Genomic DNA, 25,183 nt, shown 5'->3' with positions numbered 1-25,183 from the left:
ACTGTACTGAAAGCTAAGCGGATGCTGTGTGTTACTGCACTTTGCACACCACTATTGCTGTTTGTGGTACCTAGATGATTAAACTTGATTATTTACACAGGAAAAGGTCATTATGCTATGTTTGTTTTTCATCTAACACCAGAACTTTTTTTCCCTACAAAGCCTAGCTCTGTCCACTCTTCCAAGTCGTATGCTTGGAATGTTAAAAAATAAATACCAAAAAAAATCCAGTGGGGAGGTGACTTGAAGCAGTTATTCGGCTCTCCTCTTTAGTGCTGGTGTTGTGTACAGAGACTAGGCTTGCAGTATCCAGAGGTAAGAGAGAACCATGTATCTGAGGCTGCCATGTCTTTTGCTATGCGTCCTGTTCGGGCTTACTGGAGGAAGCAGAAAAATGCCAAAGCTGGCAGAAAAGAAATTGTGTGCAGATGAAGAGTGCAGTCGTAAGTACTGGGGTTATGCAATTATTTGGATATTAAATTATCATATATATGTAAGGTATACCTGTCAAATGAAATGTGTATGCTTCCCCCCCCCCCCTTTTTTTTTTCTTTTTTTAAGCTGGAAGGATCAGGCAGCAATCCCATCCCTATGACAGCACCAAAAACCTGACTGCTCTTAGAAATGATTGCATGGACAGATCTGCAAATCTTGTCCAATCTCTACACTCTACTCACCAGTGTATACCAATAGTGCCTCGATGCTCCACTCCTTCCCACTCACACAAATGTGAGCAGTGAGTTAATGGAGCACCTGCCAGACAGAAGTCTGAGAGCGGTCAGATCCTGCATGGCTGAGAACCTTCAAATGTATGAGCAAGTTTAACCTCCCTGGCGGTATGACTGTTTCCGATTTTAGGTGCTGAAAGCGGTACCATTATTTTGCGTGTAATTCTTAAGGGCGTGCAGCCCAAACCAACTATTTACATATGATTTTTTTTTTTACTGTACGTTCTTCTTTATAACATCTCAGGTATGATAACATTTGAAACACAAAATCATAAATTATAATATAATAAATAACTATAAATAGGTTAAAATATATATATATATATATATATGTATGTATGTATATGTGTGTGTGTGTATATATATATATATATATATATATATATAGAGATATACGTGGATATCTATATATATAAGTACAGTAAAACTGCAGGAAAGGGCACTGGGTGGCAAACTGTCAATTTATTTTGTAATGTAATCCAATAGGATTACAATATATTGGTGTGTTTGTGTGTTTTACTGTTCAAATTTGCCGCCGGTTCCACTCCCCTGCGAGCGTCACGTCGCAGGAGACGGAAGCCGGGGCACACAGCATCAGGCGGAAGATCCGGCCGCCGTATGCTGCAGGGACACATCGCGGGATGCCGGGGACAAGGTAAGTAACCCTCTACCAGGATCCAGCGATGCTCCCTGGTGGTACCCCGAGTGTGGCTTGGGGTTACCGCTTATGGCACTGAAATTTCACCCCGAGCCACACTCGGGAAAACCGCCAGGGAGGTTAAAGCTGAATTCCATGCACATTTTTGCATACTTACATTGGTTCAGCTTTGACCAGTGTAAGTACACATGTGCCATACCTGGCTTAATCCTGTGGAAGATTGAAATCACTGTAATAAGCGCCGCTCGCTTCTAGAAATGTTAATTGTATCTAAGCAGTACCCTAGAAAATTAACCTTTTGTCTTGAATTGCTCCTGAAAAAAATACACTGGCTGTAGTGCACTTGCTGTTTCATAGACTTATAGCAGTATTTTTGCAGCATGAGATCATCTAAGGCACGGCTACCAAGCCTGATAGCCTTGTGGGATTTGGTGATGTCATTACTGTGCCACTCAACAGTTCTTTCTGGGGAGGAACCTGTAGTTAAAGCGGTAGTATACTCCGCTTTTTAATTTTTACCTACAGGTAAGCCCATAATAAGACTTACCTGTAGGTAAAATTAATGTCTTAAACCTGCACAGTTTAGAAGATATTCACCCTGCATGCAGCCGCTGACACCAGCGGCGCATGCACTCTGAAGGTCCGGCGTATCTTGCTCCCTCAGTGGTGTTCGGACGACCATGTGGGGGCTTCGTTCTAAAGTAAGTATTTCATAATGTGCTAGTATGTGATGTATTCTAGCACATTATGCCATTGTCCTGCAGGTTTTTTTTTTTTACGGGATACAACCGTCTTAAGGACCCCCATTGTATGCGTCTTCCTGCTTCTGCTGTGTTCAACCTTTTGGATCTGGGCTTTCTCCAGCTTCTTCTTGAATATTCCCCACTAGTCATCAGATTACCAATCATCAGGGGAGCAGCTCTTATATGAGGAAACAAAGCCTTGCCACTACCAAGAGGGCCACCTCTACACAGAGAGACAGTGCAGTAGAAGGCATGGTAGGTTAGTAATGAGGAAAGATCAGCCTGAAATGGTTCTTAAAGGGATTGTAAAGGCAGAAGGATTTTATGCATTAAGATAAAAAGCCTTCTGTGTGCAGTAGCCCCCCTAATACTTACCTGAGCCCATCTCTATCCAGCAATGTTGTAGGATTATCTTGGCTGCTCAGGACTCCCTTTCTCATTGGCTTAGACAGCAGTGTGGCGCCACTGGCTCCCTCTGCTGTCAATCAAACTCAGTCAACCAATGAGGAGAGAAAGGGGACACGGAGCTGTGGCTTGGGTGCCCCCATAGAAAGCTGCATACTGTGGGGACACTCAACAAGAGGGATGGGCCAGAAGCATAGAAGAGGGACCCGAGAAGAGGAAGATCTGGGCTGCTCTGTGCAAAACCGCACAGAGGAGGTAAGTATAACATGTTTGTTATTTTTAATTTAAAAAAAACGAGACTTTACAATCACTTTAGGTCAACACGTTTTTACCGGAGTGCATACTACCTGCATAGAGTTTGCATGTTCTGATTGTGCCTGTGTGGGTTTCCTCTGGGTACTCCGGTTTCCTCCCACATTCCAAAGACATGCTGGTAGGTTAATTGTCTCCTGTCTAAATTGTCCCTAGTATGTATGAATGTGAGTTAGGCACCTTTAGACTGTAAACTACTTGAGGGCAGGGACTGATGTGAATGTATAGTATATGTAAAGCACTGCGTAAATTGACAGCACTATATAAGTACCTGCAATAAATAAATAAATTCCCTGCAATATAGTGCCTCTAAAGGCAGACATTTTTTTTTTATCTTAATGCATTCTATGCATTAAGATTAAAAAACCTGTGTGCAGCAGCCCCCCTATACTTATCTGAGCCCATCTCGATCAAGCGATGTTGCACGAGAGACTTGGCTATCCAGGACTCTCCCTCCTGATTGGCTGAGACGCTGCTGGCAATTAAAGTCAGTGAGCCAATGAGGGGAGAGAGGGGGCAGGGCCGAGTTTGAATGGACACACAGCAGAGGCTGGACTCAGGAGGAGGGGGCCAGGAGCTCCGGCGAAGGACCCAGAGAAGAGGAAGATCTGGGCTGCTCTGTGCAAAACCACTGCATAGAGCAGGTAAGTATAACACCTTTGTTATTTTTAAACAAAAAAAAACGACTTGTTGCGGAACTACAAGTCCCATCATGCCTCTGCCTATTTGAGTCATACTTGTAACTATCAGCCTTGCAATGCCTCATGGGAATTGTAGTTCTTCAACAGCTGGAGGTCCACCGGGTTGAGACCCCTGCTTTAAGGCAATAAACACCACACTGCTTGTTGTGCACCCTAGCCCCCCAGCCTCAACAGGTACCTTACTCCTCCACTAATCCAGTGTTGTCCCAGTTGCAGCACAACTGCTCCCTCTTTGGGGTCTCACAGGAGAGACACTGAGAGCAGCGGGAGTCCTAGGCTCCTGCTGCTGCCAATCAAATCCTGTGGGGAGGGAGCAAAGCGGAGCTGTGCTGTGTGTGTCTGTGGACACGCACAGTCTGGCTCAGGAGCATGTACACTGGTGCCCCCTTAGCACATGGCTTGCTGAGGGGGCACTTGCAGGAAGGAGGAATGAACAGTGCAGATGGGAAAACTGCCAAAACAGAGGTAAGGGACTGTTCTGTGGAATATTGTTGCAAAGAGCAGGTAAGTATAACATATTTTTTATTTTCCCTAAAAAAAAAAAGCCTTCAATATTGCTTTAGGCTGGATCCACACTAATTTGCATGACGGGAGAGTGTGACTGGCTCTCAATAGTGCCGGTTCACACGTCTCCGGGGCGGACGCAGAGTGCACTGCAGAAGGGTCCTATGCGTCTTTGGCTCAGTTTTAGGTCCGAATTCAGGCAAAAATTTGGACCTGATTCGCCCCTGAAACGGAGAACAGGGACGCCCCGGACCCCCTGCCACAAGCCGCTCCGCAAATAGTGTGAACCCAGCCTTAAGAGAGATCACAGGTAACCAATTCCTTAGGTATAGCTTCTACTGTTCAGGTTACCTGCTAACCCCTAAGCTGATACTACTCTAAAGGAAGCATGCACTGAGGGAATATGTATTGCTTACCTCTTCTGCTGAAATGCTAGTTGCCTGGTGTCCATGCCGTCCAATGGTCTCTGTATTTTTGTGAAATTGACCTGGAAAAAGTAATCAAATCAGAAGTTCACTCACAGCATATCTGTTTCAGGTCAGTATCTATATACTGTAGTATATTTGAAGCCAAAGACAGCCAGGTCAGCATTTCCATCCTACATTTCCCTTTTTTGTACAGGTGTACTTTAGACCCTGAAACTCATCAAAAATCGTCCCATACAAATTCTTTCCAGCTTCTGTGGCACAATCTTATGCACAGATTAATTGGAACCTAGACTTGTCCATGACTCTACATTGAATTTTGGCACTTGCTTTGGTCACCTATCTGGTCATCAGTTATCCACAGGGCTGCAACTTGGGAATGGCCTTGGAGCCAATGCCAACCCTTTTTCAAGGACAGGAACAATAGTTTTGAACAAACATTCCGCGATTCATACTTAGCACATAGCTACCACTGTAAATTCTTTATGCAGTCATTTTTTACCTCTTGTATTTCAGCCCATGACTTTTTTTCCCCCTTTGACAGATCCTATTTCTATTGCGGTAGCTCTGTCTGACTACGTCCCTCCAGACTGCCGCTTCATCCCAATTAGACGTGGGCAAACGCTATATATCTACTCCAAGCTAAAGGGCAGAGGACGCCTCTTCTGGCTGGGCAGCGTGAGTACCACTCCTCTACTACACTGGTCTCTAAACTTTCTAGGCAAAGGGCCATTTTACTGTCTTTAGACTTTAGGAGGGCTGGATTGTGACCACTCGATGTACAAAATGCCTCAGACTTGGTGAGGGAGGGGGTAACAAAATTACATAACACTGCCTGTGGGTAGTAGGAGGAGGAGCCTCATCATTGGTATTAGCGGGAAGAATAATTTCCATTGTTAGTGTCAGTGGGAAGAATGGTGCCCCATTGTTGGTATTATGAGGGAAAAGTACCCCATCGTTGGTATCAGTGGGAGGAATTGTGCCCCATCATTGATATTGGTGAAAGGAGTATTGGTATTAGTGGGAAGAACAAAAATCCCTATGATTAGTGTCAATAGGAAGAATATTGCCTCAACTATGGTAAAAGTGGGATGAATAGTTCTCCATCTTTGGTGTCAGTGAAAGGAATAGTGCCCCTTTGTTGGTGTCAATGGGAGGTAAGTGAGAGTGCCATAAGGGCCAGATACAGCAAGCAAAGGTCCACATCTGAGCCGTAGTTTGGAGACCCCTGCTCTACTACAATATATACCAGCCTTTCTGCACCAGAGGAACCCCTAAAATATTTCTTCTAGATCTTGGGGAACCCTTACTAAAACCAAATTATCAGTGATCGTTGGGGAAAAAACTTGGTAGCCAGTGGGATGAATGCCACCCATTAAGACAGCTAAAAAGTTGGTGTCATGCTGCTGTCTTTGCCAGGTGGTGTTGACCCTGGATCTATGTAGGCTCCCTCAGATGGGATTTCAATCAACCACAGCTTAAAGGAGTTGTAAAGTCTCATGGTTGTCCACCTTAATGCATGCATTAAGGTGAAAAATCTTTTCTGCTTCAGCTGCCCTCATTGAATAGATTGATAGCAGTGGGCTGCCAATCAAACCCAGTGATGCAGGAGCCGGGGGCGGGGCTGAGACCTGCTGTCTGTGTCAATGGATGCAGCAGCGGGACTCGTGAGCACGCCCGCACAGGTGCCCCCATGGAAGCCACCCAATGAAGAGGAGGAGCCAGGAGCGACGACGGGGCACCCCAGAAAAGGAGGATCAGGGCTGCTCTGTGCAAATCCCTTGCACAGATCAGGTAAGTATAACATTTGATATTTAAAAAAAAAAAGAAAAAAGAACCTTTACATTCACCTTAAAGGCTCGTACACACTATAAGAAAATCGGGCAAACATTTTCGTCCAAAGAATTGTCATACGATTTACGTATAGTGTGTACAGAACTTTCTACAGATGATTCAGAATTTTCGTACGAAAATTCTTGAAGGGACAAACTCCAAAATTTTTCTCGGACGGGAAAAAATGAACGATTTTAGTTCAATGTGTTCTGTTTTCGTACGATCTTTGTACAAGAAAAATCAGAAAAGAAAGACTGCGCATGATCAAAAACAATAAACAACAAAAAAAGCTTTTGTCATATGAGAATTTTCGTACAAATTTTCTTAAGGATTTTCGTTCATTGGTTCCGATTTGCTGTGAAACAACAAGGAAAATCGGACAATCATACGCCCGATTTCCTTTAGTGTGTACCCAACTTAAGGAACCCCTAGCAACCTCTGGAGGAACCCTGGTAAGGAATGGTGGTTACATACAGATAAGCAGAAGAGTCTCACATGTGCTGTATTCTACAGGTACAAGGAGATGAATACGGAGAGTATACAGCAAGACTGGGTTATTTCCCAAGCTCTATCGTTCAAGAGGAACATTATCTGATGCCGGGAAAAGTGGAAGTCAAAACAAACGTGAGTTATATTTCTTCTGCATCTGTGCAATGCCACAAACTAAAAGACTGTCCAAACTGTCATGATTTTCATTAACTTGGTGAACGGGTACATTTCACAACAGTTTAAAGCCTGGAGACACAACAGGAATCAGAGGAGACCTCCCAAAAATGACAGGAAAATTCCCTCTTAGAGAGTTATCACCATAAAGAGTGTCACCAAAAAAGGATTTCTCCTGCCCTCCTGTTCTGGTGACAGCTTGAACATTTTGGAAGTACCATTATTTTCAGTTCTGATGAGAGACATTAAGTGATTTTAAACAGAGAAGTGTTAATTACCATAAATCATATATATCATGCAGGGCCGGTGCAAGGATTTTTGCCGCCCTAGGCAAAATAAAAATTGCCGCCCCCCCCATATGCTTGGTCCACAATGTGAATGTGTAGCTAAACAGAACAGGTACTTTTTCATGCACTGAAGTACATTCACAGCTCATTCACAATAAAAGAGCCACCTTAAAACAACATACCTCAACATACAAAAATGCATGCGGCAAAGCATAGTGTGAATTGGGCCATAAAGGAAAAGTAGTGGTAACAGAAGAGCCTTAGAGAGTTTAATTGTTTTTATCAGTCAGACCATGTAACAGGGGGTGTGGCAGTTTTAATTTAGACTTGAGTGTTGCTCTCTCCCTCCCAGTGCTCCCACCCCCCATCCAAAGTTGCTGAAGGGGTTAAAACCCCTTCAGTGACTTACCTCGGCGGAGTCAGCGCTGGGTCAGGCTCTCCTATGTCGCGCATGCACATTAGGTCTCCCCCGCCGGCTGATGTCGGCAGGGAAAACCTGATGCGCATGTGCAGCAATGGCAACGCACGCGCATTAGACCTACCCATAGGAAAGCATTATTCAATGCTTTCCTATGAAGATTTCAACGACGCTGGAGCACAAACAACATGAGCGCTCAGGTGGCACAGGCACAGCAATAGTAGCGCCGCCCGCACCCACCGGTCCATACTGATTCCAGGTGAAGCAGGCAGGATGCTGGCGCCACTTGCTGAGTTGCACCCTAGACGGCTGCCTGGGTCACCTTACAGATAGCGCCGGCCCTGATATCATGGCACCATATTTTTTTTAAATTCTTCTAAATCCCTTATTTCTGCAGCACTGTTGTGTGGTCACATAATCTTTCCCTGTTAATTTGGCATCTGCAGGGAAAGATCCTTGGGAAGAGGCTTCTATTACTCTGCTGATGTATGCTCTCCACAGTGTAAGTCTGTGTCTGCACAGCCCTGATTGGTGCTGTGCCAGTCACATGACTTTAAAAAACAGAAAAGCAATTCATGTTATATTATAAATATCAAAAAAGTGTTTTACAGCTCCCTATAAATCTTCATTGAACTTCAAATGTGTATTTTTGTGCAATAATATGGTGTGGGTGGAGTTAAAGATGATTAACACTAGCTTTCATTTTGTTCAGATGGCATCGGTATCCAGGGCTCTTTTTTTACTTTATAGGTATTAGCAGTTACATTTGATATTTATAATACGGATTTATATTAAAACAATGTTTTTTGTGAGTCTCTAAGTGAATGTAATCAGTCAGCATACTATATCCTGCCCCTATAGTGTTTAGCAATATGAGGACATGGAGGAGGAGGGAGCGAGGGGAGTGTCATTCACCACGTGTGATTCTGTAGTCATATGGGCTGCACAGATAAGAAACATCAGGAAATGAAAAGTTTAGAAGGGAACTGAAACTGGAGCATGCTCCACAGAGGACACCAGCTTCTCTAAAATAATCTCATGCTGCAGTGGGGACACAGAGAAGATGGGAGGGACAGCTGAAGGCAGGATCAACAGAGAAGATGGGAGGGACAGCTGAAGGCAGGATCAACCAGGTTAACTTGACCAGAGGTGTAACTAGAACCATCAGGGCCCCGATGCAAGAAACCATGAAGGGGCCCTTTCCATAAAGAAGCTGAATAGGAGCAGCTGTGGGGGCAACTGCATATAACGGAACCGATCTCTTCAACCCCCCCCCCGCTTCTTTCTCCTCCTCTCCCTCCCGCAGGCATTCAGTGGCTGCAAGAGGAAAATGGAGAGATGGGTTCCTCTATGCCGGCGTTTCTCAATCTTTTTCCAGTCAGGGCGTCCCTGAAAGTATTTTCAGTATGGATGCCCCCAGTCCAAGACTCGGTTCACATTACTCTGTGTCATAGAATATAGACAAACATGCAGGGGTGTTATTCATTCTTGATGGCACCCCTATGCAATGGCAAACATGGTGCATTTTTGGTGCAGCAAATTTAAAGAAAAAAAAAAGTTAAGAAAATGTTTTCCTTGTGTTTCTGTGGGGCAGCCCACTGAAATTAATTTTCTGCCGTATACGCAGCACACAGCTGCTAAGATGTGAACCAAGGGCTTGTTCACACGTGAGGTTGAGGGGTGGTAAAACCACACGCTTTAGCTGTGTTTTTACCACCCCAACTGTTCACCTTGTAGCTGCAGAGGCAGCAGCTGGGGGTGGATACATGCTGTGGCTGATATAACCTCAGGTGAATGGAGCTACACTACAATCACCCCACAACTGTGTGCATTGCACGCAGTTGCAGCATAGTGAAGATGCATTTAGGGGGTAAAACAGGCGGTGAGGAGGCAACATATTGCCTTTTTTACCGCTTGTCAAATGCGTCTGAAAAGCGATATGAGCATAGATCACTTTTCAGAGGAACAGCATTTTCTTGCTGGTACTATGAACAAGCCGTAAAAAAACTAAATAATCACTTCTGATTGTACACATATAGGGGGTTAGGATTAAAAGTAATGTGCATACACACACATGTAAACACACATGTGCGCATATACACACATATACAGTATCTTACAAAAGTGAGTACACCCCTCACATTTTTTTAAATATCTTATTATATCTTTTCATGTGATAACACTGAAGAAATTACACTTTGCTGCAATGTAAAGTAGTGAGTGTACAGCTTGTATAACAGTGTAAATTTGCTGTCCCCTCAAAATAACTCAACACACAGCCTATAATGTCTAAACCGCTGGCAACAAAAGTGAGTACACCCCTAAGTCAACATGTCCAAATTGGGCCCAATTAGCCATTTTACCTCCCCGGTGTCATGTGACTCATTAGTGTTACAAGGTCTCAGGTGTGAATGAGGAGCAGGTGTGTTAAATTTGGTGTTATCGCTCTCACTCTCTCATATTGGTCACTGGAAGTCCAACATGACACCTCATGGCAAAGAACTCACTGAGGATCTGAAAAAAAAAAGAATTGTTGCTCTACATAAAGATAGCCTAAGCTATAAGAAGATTGCCAAGACCCTGAAACTGAGCTGCAGCACGGTGGCCAAGACAATACAGCGGTTTAACAGGACAGGTTCCACTCGGAACAGGCCTCGCCATGGTCAACCAAAGTTCAGAATTACACTCTATACATAGCAAATACTTTAGTGGCTTTGTGGGTATGAACGCTCTGTTATATAGCATGTAATGATATTTTTTTATAGTCTGGGTTTAATCACACTTTCATTTAAAAAAATAGACTGGCACTTAGCGCTTTTCAACATCATCTCAAAGATTCCGAGAATAAGAGAGGACTGTAGTTTCATTTTGGGTTTGAGAAGAGTTGAAGAGGAACTTCACTCCACCGTGTTATTTTTTGAATAGACTCTTACTTTTTTAGCTCTGTTATCAAAAATCCATACCTGGCTTATCCGGATATATGTCACTCCTTGCTGCTCTCCAAAGACTGAGGAGGTCTGAATAGACTGAAATTATAAAATAGATCAAAGGGTGCACAGGCCTAGTGCATTATCCTCAATAAATATCTTTAATAAGTAAAAAGAAAGTAAGTATTATACTCACAAACAAATGCTTGTATCATAGCTTTCCATAAAGGACAACAGCTCAAGTTCATGATAAAACACCCACATCACTGTTAGAACGTGGAACAATATAATAGGATAATGCGTTTCGAGGCTTGCCTCTTCTTCAGAGCCAACAAGACTATGTTTCACTCACACACTTTTCTAGTAAATAATGACATAGAGATAATTCCCTTATAGCTTCATCTCTATGTCATTACTTACCTTCTTTTTACGTATAAAAGATATTTATTGAGGATAATGCACTAAGCCTATGCGCCCTTTGTTCTATTTTATGATTTTTTTTTAAGAAACACACCCTCCAGCATTGTCCAGCTGTGGTCCACTAATCTGCATATGCAAGCTGGGTCCTGCACCACCATTTTCCTCTGCGACGTCATCAGGAGCTGGCTGGTTTAGGTAGCCAGTCCCCTGATGATGTGCCTCCAGGTTCAACCCCTTCCAGCCACCGGTCCACCCTTCTCTGGACATTGTATTGAAACTGATGCCTACTTAGATATGTGACAGGATATCTCAGGAGCATAAGAGACATCATTCTCGCCTTGCCTTATAATGTACGGGGGATAAAGGGATTCCAGTAGAATAAATTCTATTGTCAAGGTCCACATTAAGTGTTGGGAGGTGCTTTATCAACGGGTATATTTTCCATTATACACTATGCCACTAGATTTCAAGGGAAAGGTCACATTAAAAGCTATCAACACCAGCCTCCCACAGCCAAAATGTAACTCCCAACCAAATATACATTGATTTACATACATACACACATACAACATACAGTATCTTCTTGAAATATCTCTGTTCAATCTTTTTTATTGAAGTTATAAAGAAGAACACAGAGTTTACTCCATAATAAAGTATAACATACAGTATACATATAGAGGAAGTACTCAAATAGGAATTGTCAGTGCAGAACTTGCACAATGGGTATACAGCTACATATATAAAAAAAAAGGAGGCACAAGGGCTTCTGAGCGAAAAACACAAGTAACATTCAAGTCAGTAACTAAAAAATGCAAAGTGGTCAGCACTGGTAAACAAGGGATGTAGTGAAGTAATAACTCACAATATCGTGTTCCAGTGGATTAAGGCATGGAATTATGACAATAGGCCAAGAGAAGGAGAAAAGAAGGAGAGAAGGTGGAAAACGGGCGGGAAAGAGGAGGAGGCTGATGGCTCGCAACAAGCGCAGAACTAAGCTTTAACAACTGCAACGGGTGATGACTCGAGGAGGGGTACGAGGAGAGACTCATCAAAACCAGGGGGTAGAAAGTGGTCCACCCGGGGTTGCCAGATTTTGAGATACTTGGGTATTTTGTCTTAGATGGTAGCTTCATTTGTACTTTATTAATGGCCCGGGTTATTCTTCCAGGCTCGTGCTATGGTTTGTTTGGCTGCTGTCATGACCTGTAGGATAAGACCAAACTGAGCTCTGGTACAGTCCAAAGTATTATGGTTCAGCAGCAGAGAGATGGGTCTGGGTCTAGCGTGGTGTTATTTAGGGTAATGGCCATTCTGAAAATCTTAGCCCACAATTGTTGCACAACAGGGCAGGTCCACCAGATATGGACATGAGTGCTTTCTTGGCCACAGGCACGAAAACAAACAGGAGGGTACCCAAATAGAAATTTAGAGATCCTTACCGGGACCAAATACCACCGCATCAGAACTTTATAATTTGTCTCAAGTGCTACAATATTTTGAGAGGAAGATTTAGTAGTCCTCCAGATATCATCCCAATCCTCCGCCTCCAGGTCTCTAGACCACTGTGTTGTATAAGAGGGCATGTTGGCCGAAGGGGACATGAGATGATTATACAAACGCAAAATAATACCTGGGGCATGCGGGCCAGAGTTGCATATACCTTCATAGAGAGAAAGACTGGTGAGAGATGAGTATGTGCTTATGATCGTCTGAAAAAAACTAGAGATCTGGAAGTAACAGAAGTTTTCCCGAGAAGGGAGCTGAGCCTTCTTCTGCAGGTCGGCAAATGTTTTCAGGCCACTATTAGTCACAAAGTCATATATACTGGTCAGACCAAGAGAGTGCCAAAGGTGAAATAGAGCGGGGCCAGAGTAAGCCAGATAAAACCTGGGTGATGAAGAAAAGAGAGTTGCGGTGTGTGGGAAGACGGTAATTTGAATGGGGCCCAAAGTTTACCTCATAATGTAAGGGAATGCTGTGTTATTGGGTTGGCTATAAGCCCTCGATCAATGCGTGCCATCCAGGTTGGTAACTGATAAAGGATATAGGTCAATTGTCTCAAGGCCTACCCACAACAGAATCTCGGATGTTGCATGGTAGAGCGCGAACTGAGCTAATTGAGCAGCGCAGAGTCTGCCACGCAGTAGCAAGGAGCGAGGAACTCTTGGTTTATGAAGCCAAATATATACTGATATACTCGACTCTGGAGAGCCCAGAGGAATAATGAGGGGATGGGAACCGGGAGAACTCTAAAGAAATATAACTTAGACAGTAAGGTCATTTTCACTGCTGCTATACGACCTAGCGAAGAGACACAGAGCGGTTGCCAACTGGCCAGTAAGGAGGATAAATGCGACAACATTGAAAGATAGTTTGCCTGATAGAGGTGTGACAGACAACTAGTCAACTTAATTCCCAAGTAAGGTATTGAGAAAGAGGACCATAGAAACTGAAACGTATCTTGGAGATAACTGGGCTCATCCTGGGGAAAAGGCGAGGGCCTTAGATTTAGTTGGGTTGACTGCCAACCCTGACACAGCAGCAAAGTTATCTAATAGTTTAAATGAATTCGGGAGAGTTATACGTGGGGAAGTGATTAATAGTAAGGCATCATCGCCAAAAAAAAACACACCTTATGATGAGTGGAGGCAATTTCTAAGCCTTTATCGTCTGGGTTTGATCAGATCAAGAGTGCAAGGGGTTCTAATGCAAAGGCAAAGATCAAAATGGAAAGTGGACAGTCCTGTCTGGTAACTCCTTGAATGGGGAAACATTCGGAGCAAAACCCAGAATATTTGACATGGGGATAATTAAACAAGGAAGTTATCCACCTCAAAAAATTGGGGCCGAAGCCCCATCTCTGGAGGACAAAATGCAGGTAAGACCAAGAGACCGTGTCAAACGCCTTCTTAATATCCAGAGGAAGAAGGTGCAGGGGAATTTTACTAGTCCTAGCTACAGTGGGAAAAATAATTATTTGATCCCCTGCAGATTTTGTGGGTTTGCTCACTTACAGAGGAATGAAGGATCTAATATTTTTATCATAGGTGTATTTTAAATGATAAAGACAGAATATCAACGCATAGGTGAGACGTTTCTTGTAATTAGTTACTAGATTTGCACACATCTCAGGAGGTATTTTGGTCCACTCTTTTTTACAGATCTTCTCTAAATCCTTAAGGTTTCTTGGCTGTCTCTTTGCAACTTAAAGTTTCAGCTTCCTCTATAAATTTTCTATAGGATTAGGGTCTAAAGACTGGCTAGGCCACTCCATTACTTTAATATGCTTCTTCTTGAGCCACTCCTTTGTTGCCTTGGCAGTATGTTTTGGGTCATTGTCATGCTGGAAGACCCATCCATTACCCATCTTCAGTGTTCTGGCTGAGGGAAGAAGGTTCTCATCCAAGATTTTTCAATACATGGCCCTGTCCATTGGCCCCTCAATGCAGCATAGTCGGCCTATACCTTTAGTAGAGAAACAGTCCTAAAGCCTAATGTTTCCACCTCATAGTCAGTATTTTTCCTCCTCCAAACACAGCAAGTCGAGTAAATGCCAAAGAGCTCAATTTTGGTCTCATCTGACCACATCACTTTCTCCCAATCCTCTGAATCATTTAGATGTTTATTGGCAAACTTTGGATGGGCCTGTACATGTGCCTTCTTGAGGAGCTGGACCTTGGGGCGCTTTAGGATTTCAATCCATGGCTGCGTATAGTGTGTTACCAATGGTTTGTTTGGTAACTGTGGTCCCACCTGCCTTGAGATCATTCACAAGCACCTTCCGTCTAGTTCTGGGCTGATCCCTCACTTTTCTCAAAATCATTTTTACCCCATGAGGTAAAATCTTACGCAGAGCTCCAGACTGAGGGCAATTGATGGATATTTTGTATTTCTTCAGTTTGCAAATATTCACTCCAACGGTTGTCTCCTCACCAAGCTTCTTTCTGATGGTCTTGTAGCCGATTCCAGCCTTGTGCAGGTCTGCAGTCTTGTCCCTGATGTCCTTTGACAGCTCTTTGGTCTTGCCCATGATGGTGAGGTTTGAATGGAAGTAAAAGATTCTGTGGACAGGTGTCTTTCATACACATAAGGAGTTGTTGGTAGGAGCTCCTTCTTAAAGTGACAGGATTAATCTGTAGACCACATGAGCACATACAGTAGCCATTCTGAGGAAGCAAGAATTATTGTTGGTTGTTAGGGGATCAAATACTTATTTTACGCACTGAAATGCAACTCAATTTATAACATTGGTATCATGTGTTTTTTCTGGATTTATGGTTGATATTCTGTCTCTATCATTTAAAATACACCTATGATAAAAATTATAGACCCTTCATTTCATTGTAAGTGGGCAAACGTACAAAATCTGCAGGGGATCAAATCATTATTTTCCCCACTGTAGGTGCTGTAACCAAATCACCCACCTGATGTTATCATCAGAATAATACCTACTTCGTCTTTATGGACCATACACTTCTTGAAATATCTCAATCAGGAAAAGACATTATGACCACTAGATGGCGTTGACGATCATAATAAATAATGATATTAGACAAAATTTATACATTTTTAATTGCGGATTTGCGAATATTTGTCTAATTTGTACATCTATTTTTATTTTTTTATAAATAGACCTCTTAGTGTCGCCCTAGTCAAGACAGCTGCGGAGCCCTATTGTGTGTAGTGCGCGTGTATACACTAACGACCAAAAACTAGAAAGTGTTCAAACCAATTTATAAGTAATCCAACATAGTGCACTTCCTGCTTTGTGTCTGGGGCAGGAAGTGAAGGGAAATTTCCCCAGTTGTACACAGACAACACAAAACTGTCTGACTCTTCCCTTCTCTATTAAAAATTTCAAAAAAGTAGAACTATAGGCAAAACTTTTTCCAAATTTGCCCTCTTTGTCCCATTGTTGAGATTTACCTTAATTTCCTGTCCAATAGCCAAAACAGGAAGTAAGAGTAAATCCCTGAAAATTAAGGCAATCCATTGGACCCCCCCTCCCCCCCACGTCACCAGAACTAGTGTCCCGATTGGAAGATTTCCCCTCTTTCCTGGGGACAACCCAAAATTTGGGATTTTCTTTTACTTTCACTTTCAATGATAATAGTAAACAGAACAAATAGAGAGGGGTAATCTCCCGAATGGGGGCACAGGCATTAATAAAAAATATACTATGCATACTCTTTATTATGTAACTATAGGCAAATGGACCAAATGATCAAGAGCCTTTTGGTGTTTAGCAAAAAAAATACGAAAACTGAGCGGGGTCTCCCAAGGGAGTGGTCTATTCCAACCTCATTTTTGTTTTCTACACAATCAGCCATTACCACTGTTGTTTAAGCAAGGGAACACAACAAAAACTCATCAGGGAGTCTAACCCTTCCCCACTCTAGCCAGAACTAAAACTTTAATTAATGGTGTGCTCCCTATGCTGGGTCACTGTACTGAGGGCCCATTCACTGCTGTCTACACTGGTAAGTTGTGTTAATGCATGTGTATTAACGTGTGTTCCATTAGGACAGCCTTTTGAATGGGCTACCAACGCACAAGAACAGACACAAAATCCTTGTAACTTACTATGCACTGAATTGAAATTTCAAACAATGTTATCAGCTTTCCCAGCTATCTTCTGTGAACTACAAAACACCTCCTCTATGTTATGAAGACTACGAAGGGAGAGGGGACATTATTAGTAATTAGTAATCAGGAAAGCATCCTAGGGTGACAACACTACTCCTAAGAAACAGTGTCATGAGTGAGTGTTGTCATCTTAGTACAGGAAGTGTGTAACTGGTGAAAGTAGCAGGAAAAAGCCTTGAAAAAAATGAAATCGAATGCATCAATATTTTAAAAGAGAAGTATGTTTTTTTTTAAAGGATCATACTTTCCTAGGTGGATGCTGCATCTGTCCCCCGGCGACTCTAACACTGAGAACAGAGCGATCCAACACCTCTCCGCAGATCGCTGGGTTTTCAAAGCTTTCCAAGAAAAAAGCTGGTGATTGTCAGTCAGCAGCTCCCTGCTCTGGGTGAATGATGGAGGTAATGACCTTCGAAAGTCGGTTGGCAAGAATACGGGCAAAAAGCTTTATGTCAGTGGTCAACAGGGAGATCGGTCGGTATGAGTCAGGGTATCTAGGGTCCTTCCCTGGCTTGGGCAAAACAATAATAATGGCTTTGCTCATGGAATCCGGCAGGACCCCTGCCCACATAATATCCTGCATAGTAGAGAGGAGAGCCAGCAGAAGCACTCGCTTATACCTAGAATAAACCTCAACCGGAAAGCCATCCGCTCCTGGTGCCTTATTGTTAGGCGCCTGTCCCAAGGCATCCGTAAGCTCAGCCATAGTACAGTGGGTACGGAAAGTATTCAGACCCCCTTAAATTTTTCACTCTTTGTTATATTGCAGCCATTTGCTAAAATCATTTAAGTTCATTCTTCTTCCTCATGAATGTACACATAGCACCCCATACTGACAGAAAAACACAGAATTGTTGACATTGTTGCAGATTTATTAAAAAAGAAAAACTGAAATATCACATGGTCCTAAGTATTCAGACCCTTTGCTCAGTATTTAGTAGAAGCCCCCTTTTGATCTAATACAGCCAGGAGTCTTTTTGGGAAAGATGCAACAAGTCTTTCACACCTGCATTTGGGGATCCTCTGCCATTCCTCCTTGCAGATCCTCTCCAGTTCTGTCAGGTTGGATGGTAAACGTTGGTGGACAGCCATTTTTAGGTCTCTCCAGAGATGCTCAATTGGGTTTAAGTCAGGGCTCTGGCTGGGCCATTCAAGAACAGTCACGGAGTTGTTGTGAAGCCACTTCTTCATTATTTTAGCTGTGTGCTTACATTGTCTTGTTGGAAGGTAAACCTTCGGCCCAGTCTGAGGTCCAGAGCACTCTGGAGAAGGTTTTTGTCCAGGATATCCCTGTACTTGGCCGCATTCATCTTTCCCTCGATTGCAACCAGTCGTCCTGTCCCTGCAGCTGAAAAACACCCCCACAGCATGATGCTGCCACCACCATGCTTCACTGTTGGGACTGTATTGGACAGGTGATGAGCAGTGCCTGGTTTTCTCCACACATACCGCTTAGAATTAAGGCCAAAAAGTTATATTTTGGTCTCATCAGACCAGAGAATCTTATTTCTCACCATCTTGGAGTCCTTCAGGTGTTTTTTTAGCAAACTCCATGCGGGCTTTCATGTGTCTTACACTGAGGAGAGGCTTCCGTCGGGCCACTCTGCCATAAAGCCCCGACTGGTGGAGGGCTGCAGTGATGGTTGACTTTCTACAACTTTCTCCCATCTCCTGACTGCGTCTCTGGAGCTCAGCCACAGTGATCTTTGGGTTCTTCTTTACCTCTCTCACCAAGGCTCTTCTCCCCCGATAGCTCAGTTTGGCCGGACGGCCAGCTCTAGGAAGGGTTCTGGTCGTCCCAAACGTCTTCCATTTGATGATTATGGAGGCCACTGTGCTCTTAGGAACCTTAAGTGCAGCAGAAATCTTTTTGGATCCTTGGCCAGATCTGTGCCTTGCCACAATTCTGTCTCTGAGCTCTTCAGGCAGTTTCTTTGACCTCATGATTCTCATTTGCTCTGACATGCATTATGATCTGGAAGGTCTTATATAGACAGGTGTGTGGATTTCCTAATCAAGTCCAATCAGTATAATCAAACACAGCTGGACTCAAATGAAGGTGTAGAACCATCTCAAGGATGATCAGAAGAAATGGAAAGCACCTGAGTTAAATATATGAGTGTCACAGCAAAGGGTCTGAATACTTAGAACCATGTGATATTTCAGTTTTTCTTTTTTAATAAATCTGCAACAATGTCAACAATTCTGTGTTTTTCTGTCAGTATGGGGTGCTATGTGTACATTCATGAGGAAGAAGAATGAACTTAAATGATTTTAGCAAATGGCTGCAATATAACAAAGAGTGAAAAATGTAAGGGGGTCTGAATACTTTCCGTACCCACTGTAACAGGAGCACTAAGGGACAACCTATCCTGCGGCCAAAGCTGAGGTAAGGAACACCCGTCCAGAAATGAGGACAGGGCTGCTCCCGCCCCCCCGCACCGGGACTGATACAAATCAGCATAAAACTGCCTAAAGCCGTAAAGCACCTGTGGTGTGGAGGAGACCACCCCCCCTGAGGGAGAGATGATATACGCCACCGAGCCAGGGTTCTGTTGAGACCTGGCTACCATGGCCAGCATATGCCCCGTATTTTCGCCCTCCTCAAAGTACGTTTGTTGCAAGAAATACCGTTTCTTCTCAGCTGCTGAGAGTACCACCGAGTTATACAGGGGCTGGGCCTCTAACCAGGCTTTTTGCGTGGAGAGAGAAGGTGAGGCTATCACAGCCTCCTCCCTACTTTTCATTTCACCACGTACCGTGTCCTCCCACTGTGCAGAGATACATTTAACCATAGTAATCCCTTCGATAATTTGACCACGCAAAAAGGCCTTCAGGGCGTCCCATACCACCGCAGGGGAGGCGGAACCCTTATTAACAGCAAGGAAGTCTTCCAAAGCCGGGACAATCGGGTCCGGGTCAGGGAACAGCGTCAGCCGACGAGCCCCCGATCCCGGAACCGAAAATTTAACCCAAAGCGGGGAATGGTCAGACACTAGGCGGGGTTCATACGCCGAATCAGACACCCGGGGCCTCATAGAGTCATTCCCCAGGGCCAGATCGATACGTGACAACCCGCCATGAGTGGCTGAATAACAGGAATAACACCTAGTGGTGGCATGTCTGTCCCTCCAAACATCTCTGAGGCCCAACTCCAATAAAAACTTTGCAAACGCCGTTGGGCGCGATATAGGGGTGGGTCCTTGATGAGAGGGGTGTAACTTGTCAAGCGCCAGGTCAAGACAATTGTTAGTCACCCAAGGCCAGCACAGGAGTATCGGGGTGGGGCGCCATAAATTGCGCCAACAGGCGGAGAACCTTGTGGGAGAAGGGTGGAGAGACAGCAGCTAAAATGCAGAGAAAACCATTAAAGCGGAGTTCCACCCTGGGAATACTTTTTTTAATAAAAATACCCCCGGGACAGTCAGGGCTAGTACATTCCACAATGGCTAGCCTCTGATCTGTCCCGGGTTGCACTTACCTTTTAGGAGGAATACTTACCTTGAAAATGTCTTGTCCAGCGCTGCCATCTCAGGTGTGGGCAGCTTGAAGCCAGCGCGATCCTCTTCTGCGTCCTCTTCCGTCTTCTTCGGTCCCACGATGCACTGCACTGGCCCCGCCGTCACTTCCGGTGCGCGCGCGTCATCCCTCCACAGCTTCTGGGCATGCCCAGAAGCTTTTTAGAAGGGAATGACGCGCGCGCACCGGAACTGACGTCGGGGCCGGTGCAGGCGCATTGATTCCTGGGAGCGATGATGTTCAGCTCCCAGGAATCATTGCAAAGCCAAGGAAGTGAGGAATCGCCGTGGCCGCCGGGGGGAGGAAGAAGGAAGTAAGGTAAGTATATTTAATTCTATACGAGGTAAGTAAAAAAAAAAAAAATTGCGATTATTCATTTGTTTTTCAGGTGTCCCAGAGCGAGAAGATGGAGGTAAGTATAAATTTAGGGTGGAACTCCACTTAAAGTTTACATAAAAAGACATATCTTCCCAAATCATCCACCCTGCTGCACAGACACACAAAAGTCACCTCCTTGGACACCAACATGCTCACTCCCCGAGAATAAGAGGAGTGGACAGAGTGGTATTGAACAGGATATGCTCGAGAGTGTAACAGGTGCGTGGTAGCGCGTACAAGGTGGGTCTCCTGCAGACAAACAATTGTAGGTTTATGCCCCATACACACGTGCAGATTATCTGCAGACTTTTGTCTGCAGACTTACCAAAACCATATAATATGAGGTCAAACCTAAACACTTTCAATTTGTATGCAATCCGGCAGGCCCTTGCACTACATAGAAAAGGTAAGTCTGCAGACAAAAGTCTGCAGATAATCTGCATGTGTGTATGGGGCATTAAGCTTCCTAAGATATGCAAAAACCGCTTTACGTTTAACCCCATCAGCCAAGCCCCGGACATTCCATGACATAATTAAAGAATTAAGCCGTGAGAGCTCCATGAGGTAGCAAAATCATAATATACGCTCAACATCAAAAACCTTCCAAACCACCGGACATACCACTCCCCACAGCCATTCAGAGTCCACAAGAACAGAGTCCACAGGAGTACGTGCACGGAGCACGTAGGTAGATGGAAAGGGTAATGCAGTCCATGCCAGCCATCTGCAGCCGCAAGAGTCCTAGGCAGGAAAGGTCTCGCCTGAAAAAGAACATGAAATAGAGGGGGGAAAAGCATCAAAGTGGAGAACAAAGTCAAGGGGGCCAACAGGGCCCAGTAGCAAAACACTCTCCAGTCTTAGTATTACTTTAATACTACTTTACGGTATTGATGTTAATGAAGGTGACCTGTTTCTCCAAGGTCTCCTTGGCTTGTGGTGTAATCAAACAAAAATGGAAGCTAATGTGCCACACCATTGCTAAGAGATCCAGACACAACTTTATTCCAATAAAGGTCAGGAGGACAATTGAAAGAGTAGCAAACGCATTTTAAGGGGTCCAAATCTACCCCCGACATCAGGGCTAGAAAAAAACAAATAGCCCGTAAACACTTTCTTACAGATTTGGGACTTTTTGGGTGCCAACTAATGCATGAAATATGTTACACGGTTTAAAATCCAATCATTTATTGTAAAATCCCAACCCGTTTCATGGATCTCCACCCCCACTTCCGCAGGTTCTGTAAAACTTATGTTATGGGATATGTTTTATCTAGGGCTGGAATCATGGGCCTGGGGACCACTATCTGCATCAAACCTCCCCCCTGGGAGAAGGACGGGCAGTTAAAACATGTGGGAGAGCCTGGTAATCTTTCCTTATAGATGAAAAAATATGAAAAAACCCTCAGCTGTAATGGATCCCTTTTCACAGGACCTGAGGAAGTGGGGGTAGAAACCCACGAAACGCGCCGTGATTACTTTCCCTAATTGAACTCCAATTTTATCTGAAAGCCAAGTTATATTGAAGTGAGGGGAATGTATAACAATTTTACTGTGAAACATATGTAAAGGATCTTTATTTACATTCTGCAATATCGGGCTGTAAAACTAGTATTTTTAAACCAATATCAGTTATGTTTTTCATGATTTTACAATAAATAATTAGATAACATATTTTATGCACCCAACAAGTCCCATATCTGTAAGAAAGTGTTTTTAGGCTACTAGTGACTTTAGGGATGTTGGTGCCGATTCATACAATCCTGATTTCTAAAACATACAAGGGCTAGACAAAAAAACATAAGGACATCTCCATATCAATACAATATCAATATAGTATCCCCTCCTCGTACTCAAAGGTAAAATGTGAGAGTCTATTGGTGCTGGATGCTGGGGGATCTATTGATGCTGGAGGGAGATATTTTTCTGCATATCTGTCTATTTGGGGAGGTCTATTGTTGAGAATAGGCGATCTATTGTTGCTCGCGGGGGGCTTATGTTGCTGGGGGGTCATTTGTTGCTGGAAGGGATCTACTTTTGAGAGAGGAATCTATTGTTGCTGGCTGCTGCAGAGTCTATTAATGCTGGCTGCTAGGAGATCTGTTGTTGCTGCAAGGGGTCTGTTGTTGCTGGGGTGGCGTTTTGTTGTGGGGGTCCATTGTTGCTAGGGAAATCTATTGTTGCTGGGGGAGGGTCTATTGCTGCTGGCTGCAGGGATCTATTGTACTGCTGTTCTTGTTATCATTAACAAATGCCATACAAATTACTTAGCACCACAAGATGATATTTGGCTCTGTATTCTCTAAAAGGGACAGTACTGGGAGGTGGGGAGGGTTAAACCAAGTGATGAAAGGTGGGTAGGGGGTGGAGACAAGAATTGACTAAGGACGGGGCAGTTTCTGTACCTATTCTCTGTGAAAAAAAGCTCTGGGTAAAAGGCATTGGAGACTCTTTTGATTGTCCCCCATAACCTTTATTTGAATAAAGTTGTATCTGCATCTCTTCACTCTTTCCAATTGTCCTGATCACTGGGAATGAAAATGAGGGCAATTCCAAAATTTTGGGTAGCCACCAGAACAGGCATAAAGGAGAAATGTTCCAGTGGGGACACTAGCTCCTGTGACAGCTGTCTAAGAAGGCATTGCCCTGACATATGAATATATCTTCTCACTTCTAGCTGAGCCTACAGGACAGGAAGTGAAGAAAATTCCCCTAATGAGACACAGATGGCAAAACTGTACTGTTGTAAACTGACAGCAGATTTAACCCTTCCCTACTCTATCCAAAATGAAAAAAAAAAGTTTTGACTCTAGATATTCTTTAAGACCTGTTGGGGACCATGAGCAATAGGCGTTGTAACACCAGGAAATAGCTCTGATCTTTAACCTTGGTAAATGATCTGTGGTGCATGCTTTGTATCTCATGTGTTATTTTTTTCCAGCAATGGGATTTCCTGTGCCAGTGATCCAACTTCCTGTGACCTGTGACACGTCCTGTACACCGCGTGCCGTGTGATAGGCCTGGCCGAGTGCGGAGGACAGGAGCTTATATCTGCACATGTGCTACTTCTTCTTCCCTTTATACTTAATGTAGCAATAAAGATGGCTATGTATAATGTATTCAAATTCTGTCATTTTGTATTTGGAAAACACTTACTGGAGGAATATTTCTGATGCTCTGTTTTTGGGGGGGAAAAATGTAGGGAGGGAATATGGCAAAAATTCTCAATGCTTCAAAACGTAATAAAGGTCACAGAACATAAATGACAGGTTTGTATTTATTACTTTTATTCGTTTATACAGCTCTGACTCTTTGGGGTTAACGTACTAAAGGGAAAAAGACTGTGCAGTTTGCGAAGCGCAGTTGCTCGAGAGCTTAGTAAATTAGTAAAAACTCCATCATCCAATCACGTGCAAGCAAAAATGCTGTTTTTTTTTTTTTTTTCCTTGCACGTGATTGGGTACTCTTTGCAAAGTGAAGCCTAACCTCTGTTACTAAGCTCTGGAGCAACTGCACTTGCAGAGGGCAACTGTACTTTGCAAAGTGCACAATCTATTTCCTTTAGTAAATCGATCCCTTTTTCTACAAAGCTTAGTGCTGATTATCATCTATGAATTGCGGCGACCTGTGCATTACTGCAACCCCTATTACATGCATTGATGAATTGCACTGCCATTTATTTTAAATAGCACCCCAATACATTAAAGGGATATTAAACCCAAGGCCAAAAATGTAATATATTGCAGCCTACTAATCATTATATATGGTGGCTGCATTCGTTTTCATTTTCTTCGGCTCCCCCCCCCCCCTCCTTTTTTATTTGGTGATCTGGCCAGTAACACACCTCCTTTCTTAGCATGTCTTCACTCTGGATGAAGGTGCACAGGGGGGACAGCGGCATTGATTAATGGGGGGGGGGGGGGTTTGGATGTATTAGTAGATTTAGATACACTAACAAATTGAAGCAAAACTCCAGCTAATACTTTATAATCAGTTACAGCAAATAAACAAAGAAAATTATGCAGCGCCTCCAAATATAGAATATTACAAACTTAAAGCATGTGCTATTAACACAGCATTCATAGTGTGCAAAACAACGTCCACTATATTCAAAAAAGATATAGAAAATAAATCAGTGTAAATAAAGTCCAATGCAAAAAAGTCCAAAACTTGTGATAAATAGAGAAAACAGAGAAAGTATCTTTCACCAGCTTATGAAAAAAAGTGCCAGAGGAAAGCAGCAACATGCGCGTTTGTGTGAACAGGATCCTTCACACGTGGTCAACCAGTTCCATTGTCATAAGTAGGGACACCACACAGTACCGCATTTCACCACTGGGGACAGTCAGACAGTTTGCTTGATACAGTCTGGGGAAAAAAGTGCTCACCACACAGAGCCACAAGCAGGGGACCACATATAGTGTAGTATATTATGTATTAAAAGTATAGATATCACATAAAAAGGTAAAAGGCTTCATCCAATTGCCAGTAAATTGAGTCATGACAAATAAAACAGTGCACTTACAAAGAGACTACACTGAGGAAGTCAAGTGACAAGTGACGCAACGCATCGGGCAGAGCCAGTGATATCACTTTCAGTGTCTTAGAGATCCGGAAGT

General features: G+C 43.5%; 1 protein-coding gene across 1 annotated transcript; it reads left to right on the top strand.

Moving 5' to 3' along the window:
• The first annotated feature begins 261 nt into the window (after nt 1-261).
• On the top strand, nt 262-23,753 carry MIA (MIA SH3 domain containing). Its single transcript, XM_082263141.1, has 4 exons — nt 262-443; nt 5,021-5,154; nt 6,823-6,933; nt 23,506-23,753. Exons 1-4 carry the CDS (start codon nt 329-331, stop codon nt 23,527-23,529), a joined length of 384 nt encoding a protein of 127 aa, XP_082119267.1. The 5' UTR covers nt 262-328; the 3' UTR covers nt 23,530-23,753.
• Nucleotides 23,754-25,183: the final 1,430 nt, after the last annotated feature.

This window comes from Pelophylax lessonae (genome assembly GCF_965119305.1).
Source record: "Pelophylax lessonae genome assembly, chromosome: 7".
Classification (NCBI taxonomy): Eukaryota; Metazoa; Chordata; class Amphibia; order Anura; family Ranidae; genus Pelophylax; species Pelophylax lessonae.
This window is presented reverse-complemented; position numbering and strand designations above follow the sequence as displayed.